This window comes from Alligator sinensis, unplaced genomic scaffold (genome assembly GCF_000455745.1).
Source record: "Alligator sinensis unplaced genomic scaffold, ASM45574v1 scaffold24_1, whole genome shotgun sequence".
NCBI classification, from domain to species: Eukaryota; Metazoa; Chordata; order Crocodylia; family Alligatoridae; genus Alligator; species Alligator sinensis.
The window spans coordinates 1-24,238 of NW_005842609.1; the positions used below are offsets into that span (position 1 = coordinate 1).

The following is a 24,238-nucleotide window of genomic DNA, read 5'->3' on the forward strand; positions in this document are numbered from 1 at the left end:
CTTTCTCCCCATGGGTCTGGAAATCTGATGGCAGGGGAGCACTGACACCTCTCCCCTGCTACTAAGTTTCCACACCCATGGGAAGCCCCAGGACCTGCACACTGGTTTGAGCCCCTGATCCCAGCATGCAAGGCCAGGTGCGGGGTGTGCCAGGCTACAGGACCCAATCCTGGCACAGGGGGACAGCAAAGCTGTGGGGCCTAATGAGTATGCCTAAGTTACTTGGCATTTTCTACAAGACTATTTCAGTTTTGAACTAAAATTTCCTTTGACTTCAAATCATAAAGGGCACTAGGACATATCCTTGAAAAGGTTTTGGAGGAAGAGAACAGGAGTGCAAGCAATGCTAGGTGCCTTGTCAGTTCTTCCATTCATATCATTTTCCCATTGAAAGGTGTGGACTATACAGGCATACAGTATAAAGACTCTTGCTGAAGGATGCCTGAGCTTCTCTTGGAGTTAGTCCCACAAAAAAGTCTTCCACCAAAAATGCTGATTAAACAAAATATAAAAGAACAGCTTTGCTTATCATGGTGACAGACTTAAGCAGTGGAAATACTACCTATTTATAGAACGCAGCCTTGCAAAGCGAGGGGAAATCAGTTATTTATGTTCAGGAACATAATCAAGCCACATCCTAGTAGCACTTCGTTTCAGTCTATTTTATTCATTTTCATTGATTGAAGCCCACAGTTTATGAGGGCTTCCTGATGTATAAATAAAAACTGACCTGATGTATAAATAAAAATGCAGAAAAACGCTCACTCAGGAAGTAATTAAGCCACTGGACAACACCCTGTGAAGAACTACCCTGCACCCAGACTACAGGCAAGGCTGCAGGGAGTGCCAGGATGGGTAGGGATTGGTGGAGAATAGCTTGGACAGTGGCAACAGACCGCCCAGAAAAAGACAAGAGAGGGGAAATCCATGGTTCGCCCTCTACATAGTGTAGCCTTCAACACAATGTAGCAGGTGTACAAGAGGAAGCCAGAGGTTCCTGTTCCTCTAAGGGGAGAGTGTAGTAGGCAAAGCTTTCTGCGTGGGGCAGGCAGCAGGGCAAACACCAGCTGCTAGAAAGCCAGCAGGCCAGAGACAGCAACAGTACGAGCTACCCCTGGGGGAGTACCTACCCTGGGGTTAGCTGCACTGCAGTAAGCAGCCAAGGGGCAGACCTCCAGGCACTGCAGTGGGTTTTGGGGCACATAAGCCCTGTGCCTGAGACCAGGTGGGCAATCTTGACCCTGCGTGCCGCAGAGAGAGGAGCTCCTGGGGGAGATGGCTGCCACTCGAGCTGGCAGCCACCCAAGCTGTCCCACAGTGCTGGCAGGAGAGCGCTAAAGGCTGGCAAGTTGGCAATGACCCAGAGTGAGGTGAATTTTAGTTGTGAAGCAGTCTGCTTGTATTTATGCTGTGGTTAAGTTTGAGACCAGAGGACCAGATTATGGCTGTAGGGAAGGACAGAGTGCCTGTGGGGCACTCCGGGACAGGCAGCCTAGCCTGGGGTCAGGGACCCAGAGGGCTGCGGGCAAGTGCGGATGAGCGAGGCCAAGACTGGAAGAGCTAAGGCCAATGAAAGCAGCCTGGCCTGGGGCCAGGGCCACAGAGGACTGAGGACTGGTGCAGTGAAAACAGCTCAGCCTGGGGTCAGGGACCCTGAGGGCTGTGGATGCAACAGTAGCTGTGCTGGGGCCAGGGCCCAGAGGGCTGGAGGAGTTAGGTCAAGGCCAGGAGGGCTGAGGCCATGGGAATGAGGCTAAAGCCAGGGAGAAGCTGAAACCAGATAAGCTTAGACCAAGAGGACTAACTGTAGGGGTGAATGGAGGCCATGAACATCGTCCATAAGGCAACTGGTGCCCCGAGGCACTGATAGGGCCAAGAGGGCCACAATTTAGTGCTCAACACGCAAGACTGGGGCCAACTAGGCGCAGCAAGGAGAAACTGAGGCACACACTGGGACCCTGGGGGCAGCCTCTTTATATACTACAAGACATATGGAGGGTACCTCAAGAAGCTGGAGTGGGGGCAGGTGTTGTTTGGCCGAGTCCTGCTACAAGGTGCCACTGACTGATGAAAAGACCCTACAGAATTTTGTGAGAAATTAGATAATTTCTCAGTACATGTTAGAGAACTGAACCACTATTGGTTTAATCATTGTTAGAGTATCTATAGGTGTTTTCCCGACTACTTCCGAGATCTTACTGGAAGTGACAAAAGACAACAGCCATCACTCACTGCCTTTTCATTGTGTGCGCTTGAAGACGCTCCTCTTGTCTCCAAGCTTCCCAAAAGCAAATCTCATGGAGACAAAGAATAATGCATTTGATTAAAAGTTTAATTATCTGAAAGCTCCCAAGTACAGCTGAACTTTGAAACTCTACTTAATGTTCTGCATCAACTGCGACACTCTATACTAGTTACTCTAATAGGCTGCAGACTTGTAGTTATATCGAAGGTAGTGAGTTGGAGGATGTCTTCTGAGAAGCACATTTCATCTGACCACAGCCCCCTCCAACAATTTAAGGTGGGAAGGCAGGAACTCTGGTTGAAGGAACCAGCAACACACCTATAGGCTGGGGAACACCCTTCTTGTCAACACGGTGGCAGAAAAGGATCTTGGAGTCATTGTTGACTCCAGGATGAACATAAGCCGCCAATGTGATGAAGCGGTCAGTAAGGCTAACCGCACCTTCTCATGCATCTACAGATGCATCACAAGCAGGTCCAGGGAGGTGATTCTTCCCCTCTATGCAGCACTGGTCAGGCCACAGCTGGAGTACTGCATCCAATTCTGGGCACCGCACTTCAAGAGGGATGTGGCTAGCATTGAGAGGGTCTAGGGGAGGGCCACTCACACAGTCAAGGGGCAGGCCTTACAAAGAGGCTAAAGGGCCTGAACCTATTCTGCCTCCACAAGAGAAGGCTGAGAGGGGATTTGGTGGCCATTTACGAACTCACCAGGGCGGGGCAGCGCAAACTGGGGGAGGCTCTGTTCCCCTGGGCACCACCCTGGCTTACTAGGAATAACGGCCACAAATTGTTAGAGAGAAGGTTCAGGCTGGACATCAGGTGACATTACTTTACATAGGGCTGCCAGGCTCTGGAAGGGGCTCCCAAGGGAGGTGGTACCTGTACCCTCTCCTACCTAGGGGGTCTTCAAGAGGAGGCTGGACAGATATTTGGCTGTGGTGATATGACCCTGGCACTCGTTCCTGCCCAGGGCAGGGGGTTGGACCTGATGATCTGTTTAGGTCCCTTCTGACCCCAAGTACTATGATACTATGAACTCCACTGAGAAAGTGTTATCGAATTCAAGGGGGGGGAACCCCCCCAAAAACCTTTGCCTTACTCTGTCCCCCACTTGCTCCTTCCCCATACCTTATTCAGACTCCATCCATGACCTCACCTTCACAGATTAACCCGGAATGAAACAGGGCTTCAAAGCCAGTGACTGCGCCTCCTCATAGTGCTACAGGAGCAGACAACAGTTATATGCTAATAGCAACTCTTTGTCTACTTCCTTTTCAAAAGGGTTAGAAACCGTGTCTGCCCTTAGCCTGGGGCAAATTTTCTGAAGACCATATTTAAATTCACACAGGTGTTAAAAAACCCAAATATAATTCCCCAGCCTTCCCAGGAGGGGCCCCGAACAGCCTTCATCAGTTAAGAGTTCAGAAACTGGAAGGTCCACTATTTTATGAGAACCATCAGTCAAGCTCCGTGCCAGTGAGGTCCCCTGAATGCACAAGCTGAATGCAAGTGAGAACACACAAATCTGCATGCCTGCCAGAGTCAGGTAGGGAAATGCAAATGAATATTCAGTTTCCTTTGAGTAGCATAAACATTTATGTCACACATTAAATTGCTGTATAATCCATGTAATTTTTTCCCCTTTTACAACATATTACTGCTGTATTTTACATTCTCCCGCATAGTCAAAAGGATTGAATTTCTCAATAGCATTATAATAAAACTCATCATCACTGTAAGGGAAGACAAATTCAGGGCATTAACTATCACTGTGGGAACCCTGTAAATCAAAGAAGATTCAGAGCCTGTAGTTCAGATACAAAAAATGCCAATAGCATGGCCAATGCCAGAGATGGCATGGATGTGTGTATGAGCTTATTTCGATGAATGGGAGCTCTTCTCAGTATGACGCTAAGAGTTCTTTGAAGTGACTAATTTTTCAGTCTTCCTTAAATTATAACCTGTATTTTGCTATTGCTACAATTTTAAGGCTGAATTAAATGTTTTTGCCTATTGTTCTGTGGTGGGTCCACTGCACACCTCCTGCAGGGCTGTTTGGAGCACACTGCACAGGGTAGTGTGGAAGCTCAGTGGTGGCTGACCTCCATTTTACTCTCTCCAAGCTCTGGCTCTACCTCTCGCCCAGTACCTTCCTTTTCAATGAGGGACTGGCCCAAAGTGGAATTCTGCAGCCCAACCATGCTGAACTTCGGGTCTCGATACCAACTTCATGGCTCTTATCCTCAATTAGAGGCCCCAAACAGACAGCTGAAAGGGTCTGGTTACATCTATATGTTGTTCTGGATCTAAATCTAGGTTGCAAGGCCCAGGCTCACCTCTGCTGGAAGCATTTTGTCAAGATAACTGAAGAGATACACTTACCGGTTTGCCTCGCACACACCCTGGTAGGCTTCAATTGCGTCCTCTTGATCAACATGCTTGTCACTGTTTGGCCAGCTGGGATGCGTGTTGATGCTCGATTCCTGAATTTCACACAGAACAACAACACGAAAACCTCAGTGTCATCAAAGTCTTTCAAATGTTGGATGTGAAGCAATTCTGAGCATGTATGATGGGGCTTCCAGCCTTTTGGGCCTATTGCCTTGTGAGTACAAGCGAGGAGTTTGCGAGGGTTTGTGCAGATAAGAGCATGCAGCAGAAATGTGAATGTAAGGAGGTGGATTTCTTTGGGGCTGGAAAGGAGATCCCTTTTTGACCCACAGAGGGTGCTAAAACCATTGAGAAAAAACCCCAAAGCCAATGCCACAGAGGGGTATTTTGGTTTTAAAAAAAGACTTCCTTGAAACAACAGCAGAAAGACCCACCTGTAACTTAGATCAGGGGTCTAGATCCGGCCCATGGGACCATTTTAGCCAGTCTGCCGGCAGTCTGGCAGGCTACCAAAAGCTAAAGCTGTGGGGCATGACCTGCTGCAGAATTCAGGGTCCCTCGATCCTGATGGACATGGCCATCAGCAGCAAGGTGTTGCCTGATCCCTGACCTGCAATGTCACCCACCCCTGGACTTACACTGCAGACGTGACCCCAACCTGTGCCACTGCCTGAACGTGGAATTGCACCATTCATCCTAGAGCTGGACCCACTGCAGCTGCTTCTGGCTCCATGGATCTGGCCCAGGAGAAGCTCCCTAGGCCAGTCTGAATCCAGCTCGGGACAAATTTGATACCCCTGACTTTGGTGGACCAAATTCAGTTCTTATTTATGTGGGTGCGAATGAAGTTATTTCCCACATACACCAATATGAGAGAGGGCAAAATCTGGCCTATGATTTTTTTTTTCCTTGCCCCCCACTCCAGATGAATTCAAATGTTTCTGGAGCTCACTCAGTAAGTCTCAGATAGCCATCTCTTGATGGCTATAACTTAACAAAGCCAAGTCAATGCCTTCATTAATCAAGAATAGTTAATGCTCTCTCAGTAAGAGAAAAGAGGGAAAAGGATTTCTCCACTCAGTTACCATATTTTTGCTGGTCTCTTTTTCCTGGGCTGCGTTTATAATCTGTGTCCTTAGAATAAGTACTTCTTCCTTCCTCACTTCCAGCTCTTCATTGGCTGATTTAAGCTGATTCAGTAGGAGGTTATAACTGTCTTGGATATCATTGGAAGAGTTGTTTTGGGTTGCTTGGTCTGCTATAGCCTTTCTTAGTTCATTAAGTTCATTTTTCAGTTTCTTGTTCTCTGATTCCAGTTCTTGCCTCTGTAAAATACCAAAACGTCACCTGGCTTAGATTAAGTACCCTGTGCACTTGTACAACTATAGTAGTCTTTATTTCTGTTATGCCTTTAAATGCAACTCAAATTGCTGAGGATAACAGCTGGTGATCAAGTATGCCAGCTGAAAATCAGGATTGCTATTAGTCAAGCCACATGGATTTCAAAAAAGTTTTGTGCCGCTTCTCCTGTCTCGGCTTATACTAGCCTGATCAGTAACTCTTCATAATTTCCTAGTGATTTCTACACTAGATGTAACACCCAAGTAGAATGAGAACTCTCCCTGTTTCACCCGCTTACATGGACATAGAAAGAGCTGCTTCATGAGAAATTGGAACATAAAATTATACTCCTTCATGCCCTTCCCCTTTTTTAAAAGGCTAGAAAAAAACCTAAGCCTGGATGCCGAGGCCAGGAAGACCTGCAAAACCCCAAAGAATTGGTTTAGTGTGTTTTAGATGTTTGTTGCAGGCAGTTGTAAGAGTTCACCCAAGTGGGAGACAAATATACTATTTGCATGGCTGTTTCTACTCTCTGGAGGGGTCTTAAAGCTGCCTGAGGCCCCAGTATGGCTTATTAATTTAATGTCTGGAATTCTCTCCCCAACATCTAGTAGTTAAAGGATTTTCCCCCTTCGACTGTGCTTCAGTCTCTACAGTTGACAGACAAGTTCAGCAACTCTCAGGTTTTACACCAGTTGCTTCTCTGAAATTAATGATACCAGTGCATCAGGGGTAGCTATTTTTGCTCAGATGACTGCAACATTTTATTTATTTTTACATGACAGGAAGGAGACGGGGGATTAATGATGTTTGGCAGCAAAAACAACCTCTATCCTGTGTGATTAAACTGCAGTTTAATACCTGTTTACACTCACCTACAATGAAACTGGTACATCCATTGGCTAGGCTAGGTGCTAGTATTAGTAACCTCTGGCTCAGAAATCCACTAAAGGCTGCACATTTAGTATTCACAGCAGCAGAGTTGAGAGGCAGTCCTCAGGTGAACATGGGCAAACAACTTCTCTATTCCTCAGTTTCCCCAGCTCTAAAGTTGGGTGTGCTGCAGTGGCATCCAGATACCCCAAGTCAGGACTGGCTTTCCATCCCACCAGGCACAACATTCACAAATCAAGGAACAGCTCAGAAAATGAAAAGCAGCTAAACTGCACTATTGCAAATCAATAACAAGATAATTTTTAATTGTATTATGACCAATTGAAAAAAAAAATAGCGCACAATCACTACAGGTTAATGGGATCATCATAGCAGCAGGTTAATGGGATAGTCTATTTGGCATCTGAGCAAACTGTTTGCTCTCCACTGAGCAATTATCATTAGCAGAACATCCTCTAGTGCTTTATTCTGTACTAGGACTCCAAGCATGTGAGCCCCATTGTGATTAAGGTATCCAGGTTGTAGCCGTGTTGGTCTAGAGGCAAAAGAAATCAGAACTGGTGGTAGAGGTGATCTCTTATTAGAGCAACTGGATTTTTGCACTTCAATTACTTTACTAAATTAGTTATTAAATTAATTTAAATTAAATCAAATTAAGTAAATATTTGTTAAATAGCTATTAATAAATATTTAATAAATTAACTTAATTAAAGATTAATTAATTATTAAATTAAATTAAAATTAAATTAAAATGAAAGCATTTTTTTTTTTTGCAAAATGGTCTAATAAAAGGTGGTCTAATAAGAGATCACCTCTACCACCAGATCTGATTCCATTGTGATTAAGACAGTTTAACATCTGTTGCACTCTCAGGAAGAACAGGTAAAATTTAGTTTTCTTCAATAAAACCTATTTAACAGTTTTGCTCCCCGCCCCCCAAAGACAAATTAAAGAAATCTGTATTGAATGTGAAGGGGTTTACTTGGATTTTTCAGAATTAGATTGGATTAAAAAAAAGGTTTGACAGGCTTTTCCACACCGCTGTATGCATGGTCTCATTGCACAGAGGTTGTGAATGGGTACTGGGGGACTTGCATGCACTGCTGAGTGAAGCCCAAGGGAATTTGCTCATTTATATTAACATAAATGGAGAAGTCTGAGAGGCAGCCCCTGGACAGCAGGAAAGTCTACGGCCAGTTGAGGTCACAAGAACTTAAGTAGTGCCATACAGGGTCAGCCCATAGTCCATCTAGCTCGTCGTCAGTGGCAGGTACGTATGCTATCGAGGGAGAGCACTGAACTTGATCTCTCTAGGGTGATCTATCAATTCAATACTCTCCCTGCCATCCACCATGACTGTTTAGAGATCCCAGAAGTGACAGTATGCATGTGTGACTCTACAGGAAGTATACACCCAATTTTGTATCTGCTCAACTTGATTTGACACTGAGGTACCATTGCAAGCTCCGGCAGAATTTTGTACCAAAATTCCTTAGAACCCCATGTTGTAATGCATACTAATGCGTGCCCGCTAGAAACACCTGCCTGTTTCCATTAGCATGGTTTTTCTATCTTTTCTCTAGGAGCAGGGGAAACAAAAATCCAGTGCAGTGATTTTCAACCAGGGTGCCAGTGCACCCTGGGGTGCCAGTGCACCCTGGGGTGCCACCAGATCCTTTGAAGGGTGCCTCAAGCGTGAGGAGGTAAGCACAGGTTCAGGCTTGCCCCTGCCTGGCTGATCCCGCCAGCCCAGACCCTCTACGAAGAGGAAAGCATTGTAATCTACAAATTAGCTCTTGAAATTGGGTGCCACTCGACTCGCAAGAGCTCTGGAGGGGTGCCTCGAGTCCAATACAGTTGAGAGCCGTTGATGTGAAAGAAAACTGCCTGATGCGCCTGGCCTCTGCCACCTTGTCCTAATGCTCCTCGAGAGCCTGGCGTGATCTGAGGGAAAGCTCATGTTCCAGAGTTAGATCTCTTCTGATGAGAAAAGCCTGTGCCTCCTGCCACTACAGTACGAAACTGTGTCTAAATTACACAACAGCCTCTGAATAAAAGGGCTTTACAGGTCAAGACTGATGCCCTGAATTGGGCCCAGAAGTGAATTAGATGTCAGTGCAGGCGCTAGATCGTTGGTACTGTACGATTCCTGTATGACATACTGCCAAGCAAATGACCGGCAAACATTTTGCACAAACTTATTTCCCTGTGGTCTTCAACCGCATCATGAGGGAACGTGCAGAATAAGCCCACTGCAATAATCAGGTAACCAGTTCATGAGCAAAGGGTTGCAAAACTAGATCCAGCCCTTTCCTAAGTGAAAAAAAAAACAAAGGAAGGCAAGTTGTAGCTACTACTATTACAAACACCTAAGCTAGTAATGGGGAACCCCAGGTATCAGATACAGACAAACCTTCTGAAGGGGGCAGGTATCGCTGAGACTACTCTCTCAGGTTTCTCTACCACTGGGACTACTCTCTCAGCCACCAGAATGATTTCAGTCTTATTCAGACAAACTCTGACCTAGCTAGTTTTCATCCAGATACTGATTTCTGCCATCTGTGGGGAAAACCAGTCAACTGGGGGCCCAACAGATGTAGAGTTGAGCATCAGCTGTACAATGATGAACCTGCATCCTAGTCTTCTCATCTCCTTAGCTGTTTCCTATACAACGAGCAAAGGGAAGAGAAGCATCCTGAAGACGTAGGATCACCTTCACAATATGATACTACTGGTTCTTCATGAGAGAAGAATGAAGCAATGACTGCCATTTATTCGAGCCCAGGGCAATACATGACCCAGTGAAAGTCCCAGATCAACTCTATCAAAGGCTGATACCTGATTTGTGTTCATCACCAGGAGGAGACTCAGTCAGTGAAATGAGCATGACTTCTGGGTTTTACCTTGGCCAAAAGCTCAGATTACAAAGGGTAAGGGAAATGCACTGGACTCTAAAAGGTGCCAGGGCCCCCTTCCTGCAACCTGCCTGATAGCCATCCCCAGCACACAGAGGCTGGGCAATCACTGACAAAGAGAATGGCACTTACAGGCCGCGGTACAGCAGGACACAAGAGAAAGTACGGACGTTCTTGCTGCCCTGTAGGTTAGCTGCACAGGTATCTCTACAAGAGCAGATTCTGGCTCTTCCCCCATTTCAGGTTTGCTGTTTGGAAGCATTAAATTGGCAAGACAACCTCTCTCTGCCTTTATTTTGATGAAAGCAAGTCAGGACAAGATTGTTTCAGAGGCAATGGGTCCTAAAAGGATAATCTTGGCAGCAATTCTAAACAAAGTTGTGCCAATAATACAATAATGCTAATTTCCCCCATTCTTTCTAATGCCTGAAATTCCTTCATATTAATGATCGATGTGCAGGTTCCAGACACCTCAGGCATTAATCATGAGCTTCAGCTAATAAAAAAACCAAAACCTGCCTCTACACATTGAAGACTTTTTAAGCCTCGAGCTGGCCTAAAGGACAAGTGATTCTAATTACAGCACTTCCTTAAAGAAAGAATAAGGAGACAAACCTTACATATTTGAAAGTGAATTATTAGGGAAAAGCATTTGAAAGGAGAAAGAATGTCATGAAAAAACCTGCCAAAGAGATGCTATGGGGAAGAGTACTCAAATGGAGTTACAATGGTGCCTTCATTGCAGATGGAGCTTTTTTGGCAGGTAACTGTGTACTACACTCAAAGCTGGGTAAAATGTCAGTGACCTATATTTCTGTCCCTCTTTCTTTCAGTTCAGAACAGGGTATTGTTAGGCCAGCCCTATAGGGAAGAAACTTTTTGCCTGTAGGAGTTGGTGCGTCCTGTTGCAATCTCACATGAAACTATCGCTCTCTGCTTTCAGCAGGCACTGTAGCAATTTTTAGACAGAAACATCATTAGTGCAGGTAAGTGATCAAGGTGTTACGTTCTAAAGCTTGACTGTTTGCTATTAATAAAATCATGAGATCATAAAATGAAGCAAACTTTTGCTGGTGTTAAGTAACTTGTTCTCAAGCAAGGGTCCTCTCCTTGTTTCTCTGTAGAATAAGAAACAGAAATCAAATCTGGGACAGTGATTAGATCTGAGAGGGGATCTTGTCTTCTTTTACCAAGACATTGACAGAATGAAGTTAGAGACCCATTTTCTTAGGTAAAGAGGCACTGGACAATTGCAGCCTTAAGTTCATATTTCTACCTTGCAGAGGGTGACACTGAGTTTGGGATCTTAAAAAGTAGCAATCACACAGTACCAACATCCAAAACACACACAACTAATCACAGTTCACTAGAAATACAATTGCCACTAGCTTTTGAATAAACCTAAGAAACTCTTTTAGACTTTATGAAAATAATGCTACTATTTACTCATACAGCTGCTTTAAAGAGTATGGTTTATAAAGGAAAAACTCGAAAGTTAGGAAAACCCAGAACTGCGCGGTTGCCCATTACAACCTGTGTCAGGAAGCTTGTGACAAAAGTAAGTGCGAGACCTCATGCTAGTTTTATGATCCCAAAAGCTATTTGAAAAAGACACAGCTTTGAATTGTATGACTTACTCATTCCACACAACAGAATTTTGTGCTAATAGTTCATGTGTCTTAAAAACTCCTCTATGTGCATTTAACCAGTAAAAAACTGGGGCAGGATTTGAGGTCTCTTTTCATGCTTCTATTCTGAGAAGTAGCAATGAGATACAGTAGGCACATATGGTGGATACAGAAGTGTTCTGTGCCTGGTTTACAACGCTGTAATTTAGAGCACTATAAAGGTACCTCACTCTTAAACATGAGAGAAGTGCAGTGTTTTGGTGGGGTTGGAGTGGGCTCTGAGCCTCCCTGCACTTTCCAGGCTAGGAGGCAGGGGTCGCTCCACAATCTCCTGGGGCTTCACCACTGGTCAGAAGTTTGACCAGCATACAGAAGTTATTTAAAGCGCTATAGGTTGCTGAAGTGCTGTAAAGTACAGCGCTTCAAATTCAACCCCTCATTTAACAAGGGTTAATTTAAAGCATTGCACCCATTTTTAAAGTGCTGTAAAGCTATGCACTTCCGTTCAGTCATAGCAATAAAGCACTTTAAAATGGCAAAAAAACAACTTCTGTACACACCAATACTGACAAACAGTATCTCTGAAGGAAACAGAAGCCCCATTGCCTAAATCACTGAAAACTGTCCTGGACAAAGCCCTAGAAAACAGCACTCCAGAGTGTTGTGTTTTTGGAGGAGACAGACCATAGATCTTCATTTCTTTTCTGTGTCTCTGCCTTAACCTGGGAGATGATGCAAACTGTAGAAACAGGTACTCTCATCATCTAGGTTACTGTCTGACAGCTTAGTCAGTTAATGAAGCCTTTCTAAGATTTCCTGAGTATATTTCCATGTTTGTTCAAAGAGATAGAAGAGGAGGATCCCAAATTAATTTCTGTACTAGAAGAAAATATGTTTTTAAAGCACATCTTGTGCATCTCCAAGGATGCTCTAACTCAGCAGGGAAAACAAGCATGCATGCAGAAGTACTCACACATAAGCAACTGCCCCAAAACACAAAATTTTCCTCTACAGGAAACCCTGCAAAACTAAACACAAATGGGAATCTCTCTCTCTAACAGTCAGTGAAGAGAAGCCTGTTTTTCCTGAAATGGGCCAGCAGACAGCTTTAATGATGAGCACTGAACACCAACCAATCCTGCACAAATGTTTTCATTCACGCATTCCTTGGTGAGGACAAAAAGAATTGCTGCTGCACCCTCCCATGCTTAGACGTACTTGTTTCCTGACAGGTTTGCTCAGGGCACCCCTGGAACTAAAGAAATAAAAATGCCAGAACCCTTCAAAGGAAGTCTTATTTCTGCTAACGTCACCCTATAGGTATCTATGCCTATATTTATTCAGCTACTCTGCCCAGCAGCATTCATGTGTGAGTTGTGATGGCCTTCTCCCAGGTTATACACATGCTCACAAAGACTACAAAAGGGCATCTCAGAATCCTGTGCAGAACAGAGCAACAAGAGCACCGCATTAGCTGGGAAGACACAGGGACTGACTCTGCGCTGCCTTCCTGCTAGATCTAAAATCACCATCAGAAAGTAAACCTTGTCCACCTGGCCCTGCTGTTCCTCTAAATACGCACGCACCTGGCAATTACATACCATAGAGGACTTAAAGCAGTGGTACCCATCCTTTTGGCTCCTTGGGTCAGATGAGTGGTCCAGGGTCAATCTATGTGCTAGATCCAGCCCTGCATACCCAGATCTGCCCCCTCGCTGGCCTAGGGCTACAATCTAGTGCCCAAGCCCAAATTATCTGGTATGCAGGGCTCCCCCCAGAATTCTGACAGAAAGGGAGCACTAATTAATGCTACCGCTGCTCCCCTGCTGCCAAATTTTTTGACCTGTGGTGAGCCCCGTGGTCCAGATGACGTGTGGTTCTGCAGGCCAGTTCTGGCCCACAGGCCAAGGATTAGCACCCCTGGTTTAAACTGTTCACGAACATGTGACCAAGGCATATGGATGAGGGACTGCCTTAAGCTTTTTATACTGTCTGACTTGCATGTCAGAGGTGCACAGAGTGAGAGCAAGTGCATGGGCTAACTTCTTCAGTGGCAGTCCTGGGCTTAGCAGAGAGGCAAAAGAAAGGGTCAGGGAATGTGGCGTGGACCAAATCCGCTGCCAAGGAGCTCACATCACAGCTGATATCAATGCTACCATTGAAAGGCAATAGTATAATGGGGCCTCAGGAATACAAGAAAGTGAGAGAGCTGGAGTTTGGAGTTAAACCCAGATCACACTGCAGCGGGTGATGGTGGCAAGAGAGAAAGCACCACTGTACCCTCATGGATTCACAATTGCTGCTGAACAAGTTACTCCTAGGACTGCATATTTAGAAGCCAGTGTAAACCGGAGGATCTTCCAAAGTGGAAGAGCAGAGTCATGCCAGGAGGCACGTAGGGTAACTGGAGATGAACCCCCAACAACTAAAAATGGTGCTTTACTTTAAACTCAGCACGTTCCTGTGCTGAGCTTCACATATGCCCAGGAGAGGCAGCACGTTACTTCAATCCAGCTCACCTGATGTTGATAAAGATCAGGTGCTTTAGTGGGGGCTGAAGTGCCCAATCTTTACAGATGTTGTAGAGCCAGATTGAAGTAACGTGCTCCTTCTTCCAGTAAAGCATGTTCTTTAAAAAAAAATATCTGCACACAGCCATAGTGACTGAAATGCTCTCTTCATTTCAGCCAAGCCAGCACTTGCCACTCAGCCTTGCTACAGGCTATATTATAGGCACAGCACATGGCACACCAATTAGAAACATTTGCCTTCTTCCTGACCACTGGAGTCAAAGCACATCCCAGGACTGGGCAGCAACCTGCAGCCAGATTTCAAACTGACTCAGTGAGATCAGTCTCTAATGGGCAGAGTGAGTGGAAAGATTTGCTTTATTACCACTGTCAGATAGATTTACTTAGGCTTTTTGAGCTCTCCAAAAGGTTATGAGCACAGAACACAAGAAAATAATCTCCCATTGTAAAATGCTTTACCTTCAGACTGTTGTATGCTAGATCAGTATCACGGTCCAAATCCATTTCATTCTTCATTTCAATTACCTGGATGGATTAAAAGACAAACAGGTATTTCAAAATGGATTAAAGAAGCCTAATAAATAGGCTGGTTTTCCAAGGCAGACAATCTGACTTTGATTGCAGCTCTAGGTCACCTATAATATTTGTTGGCAGCCAGCATTATAGTGCCAAAGTCAGCCAGCTGCAGTAAAGAGTATATTGTCAACAGAGATTAGCTAAAGTTCAAAAGCCAAGCAGGACCATAATAGGGGGAAACGTACTAGGGGAAAAAAGTGCGACTTTTCATGTCCCCAATTGTATGCCATCTATTTAGGCTATAAGCCTCACAGGGTGAGAATCCTTCTTGTTTGTCTGATGCATCGATCATATTTATGGGTGCTAGATAAACAACAACACTATGCCTTTCAAATGGAAATGCTGGAATTTAAAGTTTGATACTGGAATTCACTCCCACTTCCTTCAGCATTTTCCTCACCAAAACTTTGGTGCTACGGAAAGAGATAAAACACCTTTCCTTAAATCCACTGTAGCACAAGTCTTGCTTGAAACAAAACAATTCTCATAGCTCAGAATGTTTTAGTCGCCCGTGACACCGTAACCTGCTGCAACAATTACAGTGTACTGCCCTTTCCCTGCACACCTCTGCCAAATGACACGGCACATGGGGTCACTAATAAACCAAGGGCCTGAAGCAAACCGATTTAATGGCCTTACTTTATATTGGAAAACACAAAGCAAATGGGATTTAATGTTTCCTTTCAACATTTGTCCGTTACTGTACAGCGGTTCTCAACTCAGTACTGTCCAAACTTTATTGGTAACCACTCTCTTTGCCTTTCCAGCATGAGGGAGAAGTACGTACTGAGTGGTAATTCACTCTTCTACAGTTAGCAAAGAACCAGAAGGCTTAAATTTATGAAGACAAGTGGTAATTAATTTGAAGCAATTTTCTCTCTCTCTCTCTCTCTCTCTCTCTGTCTCCCTTTCCTTCCCTCCTAGGAAAGCAGGAGTTGCTCATACAAAGGATAAAAGTTTGGGTGACCATAGTACGGTTAAGGGAATTTGGGACGGTAAGGGAATCTGGGATGGGGGGGCACTGCCACTGCACCCACATAGGCACATCCCCCACCGCCCCCCACCTCCCAGGAGCCTCAATGGCAGGGCAAGGACGGGTGGGACAGTGCAAAAGACCCGCGGCCAGGCTCCACCCCCCCACACACAGAGGCTGGACCTGGCTGGGAGTGGCCCCTCCCCCTTGCTGCCACATGCAAGGCCAAGCCCCGCCCCCCCAGCCTGCCCCATCCCACCTGATCACTACCCCGGGCAGGAGTGGTGCCCTGGCCAGCCTGCCCTCGCCCCCTGCCTCCAGTCGCTGCTCAGCAGGAGCCAGGCTGGGCACCGTGGGTGGCAGTAGCCTCTGCCTCCAGCAACTGCATCCAGGACTTTTGCTTCAATTTACACCAAGCTGCTGGGGTGCTGTGACAGCTTCTGAAATCCAGGACTGTCCCAGACAATCCTAGATGTACGGTCACCCTAATAAAAGTGCATGATTCAACTCTGTGCAAAGGCCAGAGATGTGTCATGGAGGGTCAAGTACAACCAATGGTGGCCAGTAGGAGTGTACGAAACAGGCTGAATTCGATTTGGATTCAGCCCAAATCAGGGACAGCAATTCGATTTGTTGATTTGGATCACTGTCCCCCAATTCGATTCAACTGAATCTGAAGATTCAATGCTGATTCGGACAGTCAGTGATTCGGCCACAGACACAGCTTTACACGTTTTTTCTACATACCTTGAGGTACCAGGCACGGCTCATGAATGCCGCGATGCTGGGGTGCATGGAGAGTCCCACAGGCACGACCCCTTGCATGCTTGGCGGCGAACCCAGAAGTGGATCATAAGTCCACTTCTGGGTCTGCCACCAAGCATGCGGGGGGGGGGGGGGGGGGGGGGGCTCTCCCCACAGCCCCCCAGCTCAGTGATTGGCTGCAGGAGGGACCCCAGGTATCCCCCCCCCAGACCCAGGAGGCACCAGTCACCAAGTCAGAGGGGTGCGGGGGCGGGGTCTCTTGCATGCTCCCCGGCAGACCCAGAAGTGGACCAGAAGTGCTTCTGGTCCACTTCCAGGTGTGCTGCCGAGCACGCTGGAGAGCCCTCCACGCACCCCAGCATCACAGCATTCATGAGCCGCCTGCTACCTAGACTAGGATGGAAAGACAGAGTTCCTAGTGGTAAACATCTAGAGGGCTCCCTTGGAGTTCATATGTATATGCAAAAGTGTTGTAAGTAGTAGGTGACAGTGGCAAAAATGCTACTTTTAACTCTCTCTTTTGCTGGGCAGTGAGGAACACATAAGCTTAACTCAAATCATAGCAGTTTCATCCTGAAAACTGATCTAGTGTCCTAGAGCAGCCCTTCCCTGCACGGGGGTAAAGTTTGAAGACACTAACCTTGGAAATATGATCAGAAATGGACAAAACCATGAATTATCCAGATGCAGGCCATTTTCATATGAACCTACTTAAAGTTTATAGATAGATCAATGGGAAAAGACATGAGTTTGGCTCATCTTCAGAAGAGACAGACTAGATATTCAGAAGAGTTAAAACTACCTTAGAGCAGTATTCTATGACACACTGGCCACATCTCTGCTTTTATAAGCTTTGTCTAAATTCACAAAGAGGGATTATTTCTTAGAACCAAATGGGTGGGTCCCAGCTGATAAACTACATGCAATTACAAGGTAGAGGATAATTTTATTGAAGCTAAAAACAAGATACAGCTGAAGAGAATTATCAATTATTGATGCCAATTTAGTTGACTATTACTGCATTTGTCAACTGGCACATGGATTTCCCACTTAAGAAAAATAAATGGAATAGATATGTAATGCATGTATTAAAAGTTGGTAAAATTAATTCTGAATTATGAAACTACAAATCAACCTTAACATCTTGGCATATCGGATAGAGCTGCTGTTACTGAATGGTGTGCATGGTAGCATGCAGTATTTATTCTACTTAGCTGCTCTCTGTACTGTTACAGGCATAATTTTTTCATGGCATGTGTCACTATAATTTTGAAAAGTCACCACCACCTATCAGAGTCAAGAGGACTCAGAGCTGGAGCAAGAAAAAACACTCAGGCTGCTATTAAAAATCAACACTGTCAACAGTTATGCTGCTGGTATTCATAACAGCAGAGCTCTTTCCTGTTCCAATTAGGACAAATGGCCGTCTCCCCTTAAGCAATCAGTGATCGGTATTTCTAACTTTTAAATAACAATTATGATAAGGCCCAAAACATGGGAAGAGGATTCATTCTGTAAAGCAGCTCATAAATTCTGCACAACGATGTGGGAGGAAAAAGGCTGACTGTGCCCTTGTTTTGCAGTTATTGCCTTACAACTGGTAAAGGCCTCCATGCTAAGAATTGGATACTGAGAGTGAAGGCTAGGGATTTCTCTAACAGCCTGTTCAGGACACAAGCCTGCGTTCTAAGGCTGTTATGTGCCTCCTCCCTTGCGAATGCTCCCTTTCATTCCTAAACAAAAAAAAAAGTCAGATACCTAAATCTGCATGCAAACAAATGTTCTGAACATTGAACACAAGAGAAATGAAGGGCATTTGGCACCTCTTAAAAATCAAGTCATTTTCTTCCAGTTTCAGATGCACTGAGGCACCTGGCCTTAGGCATCCACAATGGAAGTGCTGACCCATATGAACAACACCACACACAACATTTTAGCCTCCTGCGTGTAATAACCCTGCCACTACCAACAGACAGTGCTGTAAAGAAAAAAGTGCCTTCTGAAGTGCAGGCTGCCTTTTCACTCGCTGGTTTTGGATATCAAAACTGAATATACGGTTTAAATTTCCCACAGGGTTAGTAAACGGGATCAATGGTATCTTGGATTCATTACAGCACACGCAACAATCACTGCAGGGTCAATTTTCCCTGCGGTGGGATAAACCATTTATAAATTGATTTTACAGTTCATTGATTTCCATGCCATTGCTCATCTAGAAGAGGGTGGCAAATAGAATAAAGAAACAATTATTATTTTTTTATTTTAAATTCTGCAACACGGATGGACAACAGAGTGATGTATATATTTAGAGAGAATGAACTGTTTTGTCAGAACTTTACATTCAGAAAAGAAATTAATGGACCCCATGGTAGAAGCACTTACGGGTTCTAGGAGACCCGACGGCTCTCTGGGTATTTGTCCCTTTGAATATCTAAGTTACACCCCGATTATAGGAAACTAAGCAAAGAGCTTTTCTCCTTTTTGCTTATTTTGCCAGAGGCAGGACTGAAGTCCTTTGCAGGGAGTTTGATGAGATGACATTTAAAGCAACTCATGGATGTGGTAAAAATTATGCTTTTTTATTCTGATAATTCTCAATTTCTCCAAAACTAACTTTTTATGTCCTACCGTGGTATCTCAGGGAAATGCAAGTCCAAGGTGAGCCATGAGCTGGGTAGAGGAAGGTTGGTGCCTGACTGGTCTCAGCACCATGCTCTAGAGATGAAAGATGAGGAGGCTGCTAGTTCTTAAACTGGGGGAACAAGTTGAATTCCTGTCCCTGTGCCTCAGGTCCTGGACAGGCACTATGTCGACATCATTCCACTGGTCTAAGACCATAGCAGACAAATAACACAACCTGCTAAACTGGGGCAATTCACCCAAGCTGGTGCAGATTACTCCGATTCTTTCAGGGGTAATAACCCTACCTGGACAAATTATACCAGCATAGGTGGTGTCTGCCCACAGTAGTTTCCAGGGTAGTCTTTCCCTCAAGGAAAAGAAGCTATTCACTGGATCCATGCCAGCTAATGGTGAGGTACTGTAACAGCAGCCTATTCTCAGTTGTCCTAAACTGCCCATCTGTGGATATCATAATTTATACCAAGTTACAGAACTGGTACAACTTGCACAGGGGCATACAATGATCTGCCCATGCACTCACTCCTCATTTCTAAAGCCCTTCTTCACAAGGGCTTGGTGTCCACTAATATACTTATGACTGGAAAACACAGGTGTCACAGGCGAAGTGGCCATAAGTACCCATGATATCTATAAGATAGACAGGTGATCTAAATTCTTTGACTGATCTGAACCATTGACTTTTTCATCCTGTCAGAGTTAATTCAGGTTTTACCTGCCAAGATAGATTAACCAAGCACCGTGCCCTAGGGTGCATACCTCTGTTTGATGAGGTCTCAAACCACATACTAACAGTAGTAATATTTTATAAGAATGGGGCTTGCCCAGATGCTGTTGGATAAAACATCGATTTCTTCACCCTTGTACTCTCTACTAGGGGTGCACTGATAAAGATATTTTGGGCTGTACTGATGGCCAATTATTAAAGAGCCACATTGGCTGATACGGATCCGATTGCCAATATGCAGCCTGGCAGCTTGGAGAACAGTATCCAGCTGGTAAGTCTGTTGGGGGGAAGGGGCAGGGCAGGGAGGAAAGGGGCATGGGGGTGCAGATTGAGGCCCCCCGCAGTGAGGGAGAGAGAGGAGCAGGGGCTGGGACAGGGGTAGGCACTGCCTAGCCGAGGCAGGGTGGAGCACGGGACTGAGCTGCGAGAGGCTCGTCTGGGGGGCACTGGGAGGGGGGCAGCTCCTGCTGCTGTGTGCACCCCTGGGGGAGACATGGGGGACACGTGCTCCCCAGATCTGTGTGCAGGGTGATGGTGGGCTGCTGCTGTGGGCTGGGCTCTTCCTAGCAGGGGGGTTAGGCTGGGGTTGCGTTCAGGGTGGGTGGTGCTGGGAGGGGGGGGCTATGGAGTGGGCTACAACCACCCCAAAATTCACTGTAGTCCCCCCCTCCCCCTCGAGGAACCACCCTTCACCTCCCTGTGCCCCCTGGACAAACTGCCCACAGGTCCATCCTGTACCCCTCCCCAGCTGGGCAGTGCCTGCCCCTGCCCCACTCCTTCCCTCACTGCAGGGGCCTCGATCTGCACCCCCCACCCCCAACAGACTTACCAGCCAGATGCTGGCTGACTTACCAGCTGGATGCTGGTGTGCACGTGGCATTTACCAGTGACATTATTGGCCACATCAGCCAAAAACAGCTGACTGCTGATAATGTCAATTTTCCTTTTACTGGTGCCGATACGGTATGGACCAATGTATCAGTGTACCTCTACTCTCTACAGGTGCAGAATGCAGCCTGCATAAATACTACATTCCACCATGGAGATGGCTACCTAGCTTCAAGCCCAGAAGTCTACAATAAGGGTTGGTACAGCAGTAGTGCTTTCTGAGTGTATACTTTATCATGCCCTTCAGGATCTTGGACTGTGAAAGGCCAGAACGTCAAATATTGTTAGAGAATCATGCAAGTCAGGGGTGAAAAAGTTGCTCTGGGTCACCCAGTAGTTTCCCATAACTACACATCATCAGTATGGCAATTTTTAAAAATTCAAGTGCTTCTGCTGAGTTTGTCATAACTAGCTCATCATACAACACCATTGTGCTATGATCATCTTTAACTGCCAAAGAGATTTTTCTCTGATTTCCAGGATGAATTTGCCCTTTTTTAACTTGATCCCCATACTCCCAAATCTTAATTCTCATACGGTGTGCCCTAAGGCACTCAAAGAAAGCCAATTATAGATGTGACATTAATATTAACAGAAGGGCCTCTTTTACCTGGGAGCTTTTGTTTTCTTTCTCTTTCTCTCTCTTCTCCAGCTGGGCTTGCAACTTCTTTCTCTCCTGTTCAAGCTCCCTCACTCGCTTTTGTAGTTTCAGGAAGACAGTCATGTCCATGGCTGCTTTCTCAATACCAACCTCCTATGAAAGGGGAAAGAGGAAAGGAAAGAAATGAAAAATTGTAGCAGTCCAAAGGCTTTGCCAAATATTCCACTCCTAGTTGAAATGTGTGGGATGTGTGCCATTATATGTTTGCATCCCCCCCAAACACTTGCTTAATGTGACAGTTTTTAAAAGTTTACATACCTGTCAAAAATCAATATTAACATTTGTGTTGCACATTATATTAAATTCCAGTGACACACAGGTTATAAAGGAACACTAAGTGGCTAATAGTGTTAATTACTCAAATCATCCTATAAATATTCCTATACATAGCCAGCAGATCAACAGACTTCTTATAGCCATAGATAACAGCCATTTATGACACCTTTTACAGAGTTACCTAAAACCATCTATACGTTATACTAATGTCTGTAACAGACTTAGGGCATCCGTTATTAATTTATTTATTAGTCTTTGATAAGTTATACCTAGACTTTTAATTCTAAAATTCAACCAATACTGATTTTCATATTGCCCAAAGACACCAATCCATTGCAATCAGATAGCAGATTTCTCAGAACTCCTTATACACGTTAGAGAAGCCTCATAACGTCCAGGTGAGAAAGTCCACAGAAATGGAAGCTGGGGCAGAGAAGACTTCTTCAGGGTCACAGACCAACTCTGTAACAGGCTGCAGCCTCTCAGGAATGTGCTCTACCTTTGTAGCTCCTGTATTTTAGACTCCATCTTAAATCTGAAGTATTTATATTACTGGCCTCTGCCTCTGGTAGCAAACATAAGCCAAAATATACTCTCCCCTTCCCCAAGTACATTAGACAATAAGCTAATTTCCTACAGTTGACTTCAGAGCATACATTGGCTGGAAAAGTATGTGTAAAACTAACTGGAATAAAGATGTAATTTAGGAGGTCTGTAACGTATTTTGGGTATCCCTCCGGATGAAAGTTGCTGCATAAACATAGCATAACCAGCAGAATAATTAATAGAGGACCATAACAATAGCTAATGGTTGGTGTTTATATCCATAAATACTTGCTAGGATGTATGTGCTGGAGCAGTGCCCACTGCAGGCCTGCAGCCTCGTAACGTCTCTTTCATACAATTACGATTCTGTAGCACGAGTGCAATTCTCACTAGTCACGTTTCCTAGGCCATTCCACTCCCCTGCTTTTCCATTAATGTGATCCCAAAACTTAAATTATTCCTTCCTGGGTACTCAGGAACATACAGAGCCCCCTAGCTCATCTGACTTACAGTACCTCCACTTGTTGTATTGCATCCTCTGTGTCTCCTATCTCAGATGTAGAGAATGACGGGTAGTTGGAGTCAGACTCGAGACTGCTCTGATTAGAGGGGTTTCTTCTGTGCCCTGGGGTTTGCTGTTGAAACAGAGATCATGTGAGTGAATCAATACCACCGCAAAGACACTGTAGTCAAGATAGGCAAACTGTTTGAGTTGGGGACCTTGTCTGTTAGGTATTCTGGAAATTATCAGGTACACGTGTGATACTTTATACCTAGTACACTCAAGGCATTTTTTGTTACGATAATATTTATTTATGTTCATATTATAGTAAAATAAAACCAACAAAAATAAACTAAGCCAATAAGTAAAATACAATAAGAAAGCAATACTAAAGTATTGCAGCATCCAGAGTATTTAATGAGCCAAAGTACTGTGCTCAGGATTGTACAGGACACACAGGAGATTGGCTCTTCTCAAAATGCTCCACAAAACAATGCAGACATGTAGTGCTGAAAACAAGGATTCCTCATGAAGCAGTGTGTTGTAAAAGTAAATATTATGTTTTTAATATTAAAGTTTACTTTTCTAAGAGGGTTTACTTTTTGTCTTCTTTGACACTACTGCTTGTGCTGACATTACCAGAGGGCAATGTTGAGTCAAAACACAAAATTAAAGATGCCCCCACAAACCTCTTGCATTTATCCAACATTTTTAAAAGCATTTCTAAACACCAGATGCCTGGGAAATTTGACCAGGAAAATCTGAATTTTGAGCTTAATTCTTTTTGCAGCTCCCCCTGGGTTTTCTTTCAAATGTTTGGCCCCCAAACCAGTTGGCAGCGACCTTTAATTATTCATATTTAATTTTCAATGAAGCTATTACTAAAAATTCAGCAGAGCCAGTCAGATCTAACACTCACATTTTTATATTTATGAAACCAAAATGGTTTTCATTGAACTGAATGTCATGATGTGCCCATGTCACTGAATTGGAGAAAATGGAAACAATTTCTGCTAAGATTTGCTTATTATTTCAAGATAAATCTAAAAACACTTAAAGTAACTATAGAAAGTTACACATTCCCTGAAAGTTTCCCCACACGAATTTCAATGCAGAATCATCAACACAAACCAACTGGGTAATAATGCCACTGTCACCAAGTGTTTTGTGGGATGAACTGTACCACATTATCATGACTAGAAGATGGGAGCACAGAGATAGTTTAAAAAGGCTCTTCCATTACCTTTATAATAGTCATCTCATCCCTCAAATTGTCATATCTCTGCTCCAGCCTCGAAAATTCCTTCACAAGGTTTTGATAACGAGATCTTTCCTCTTCTAGCTCCTTCTTCAACAGATTTTCCTCAACAGTGTTGCGTGCAAATTCATCTTTAAAAGATATATTCATAATGGAAAATCATGGTTCAATAAGTATTGCCTGTAGGTAGCTGCAAAAGCATTGATGGGCAAATGCACATCTGTTAAGTGACTTCGCATAGCAACCCAAGCTAATGCCAAATGACTATATTGCAACTGGTTTGTGACAATTTCCTATGAGATGGCTATTTGGAGCAGCTCTCCTGCTTTTAGGAGAAAAGGCCTCTGCTACCATTTGAAATACAGAAGATTCTCCCTTACCTACTAGTAATAAGCAGGGATCTGGGTTTTCCATTTCCCATGGAAAAGCAGAGTGAAACACAGACTTCCCTCCTTACTAGAGTACAATGCAGATTTCTC

At 44.6% G+C, this 24,238-nt stretch overlaps 1 protein-coding gene across 1 annotated transcript in view; it reads right to left on the minus strand.

Annotated features, from left to right (window-relative positions):
- Positions 1–4,625: 4,625 nt before the first annotated feature.
- The window catches only part of LOC102375640 (unconventional myosin-Vb), a 344,293-nt gene continuing 324,680 nt past the window's right edge, over positions 4,626–24,238 (minus strand). Inside the window, exons 25-30 of the mRNA XM_006033144.2 lie at positions 23,745–23,890; positions 22,515–22,634; positions 21,127–21,270; positions 14,407–14,472; positions 5,724–5,963; positions 4,626–4,730 (exon numbers count right to left, since the gene is read on the minus strand). Coding sequence (XP_006033206.2) covers positions 4,626–4,730; positions 5,724–5,963; positions 14,407–14,472; positions 21,127–21,270; positions 22,515–22,634; positions 23,745–23,890 — 821 coding nt within the window. The remainder of the gene's footprint in view (positions 4,731–5,723; positions 5,964–14,406; positions 14,473–21,126; positions 21,271–22,514; positions 22,635–23,744; positions 23,891–24,238) is intronic.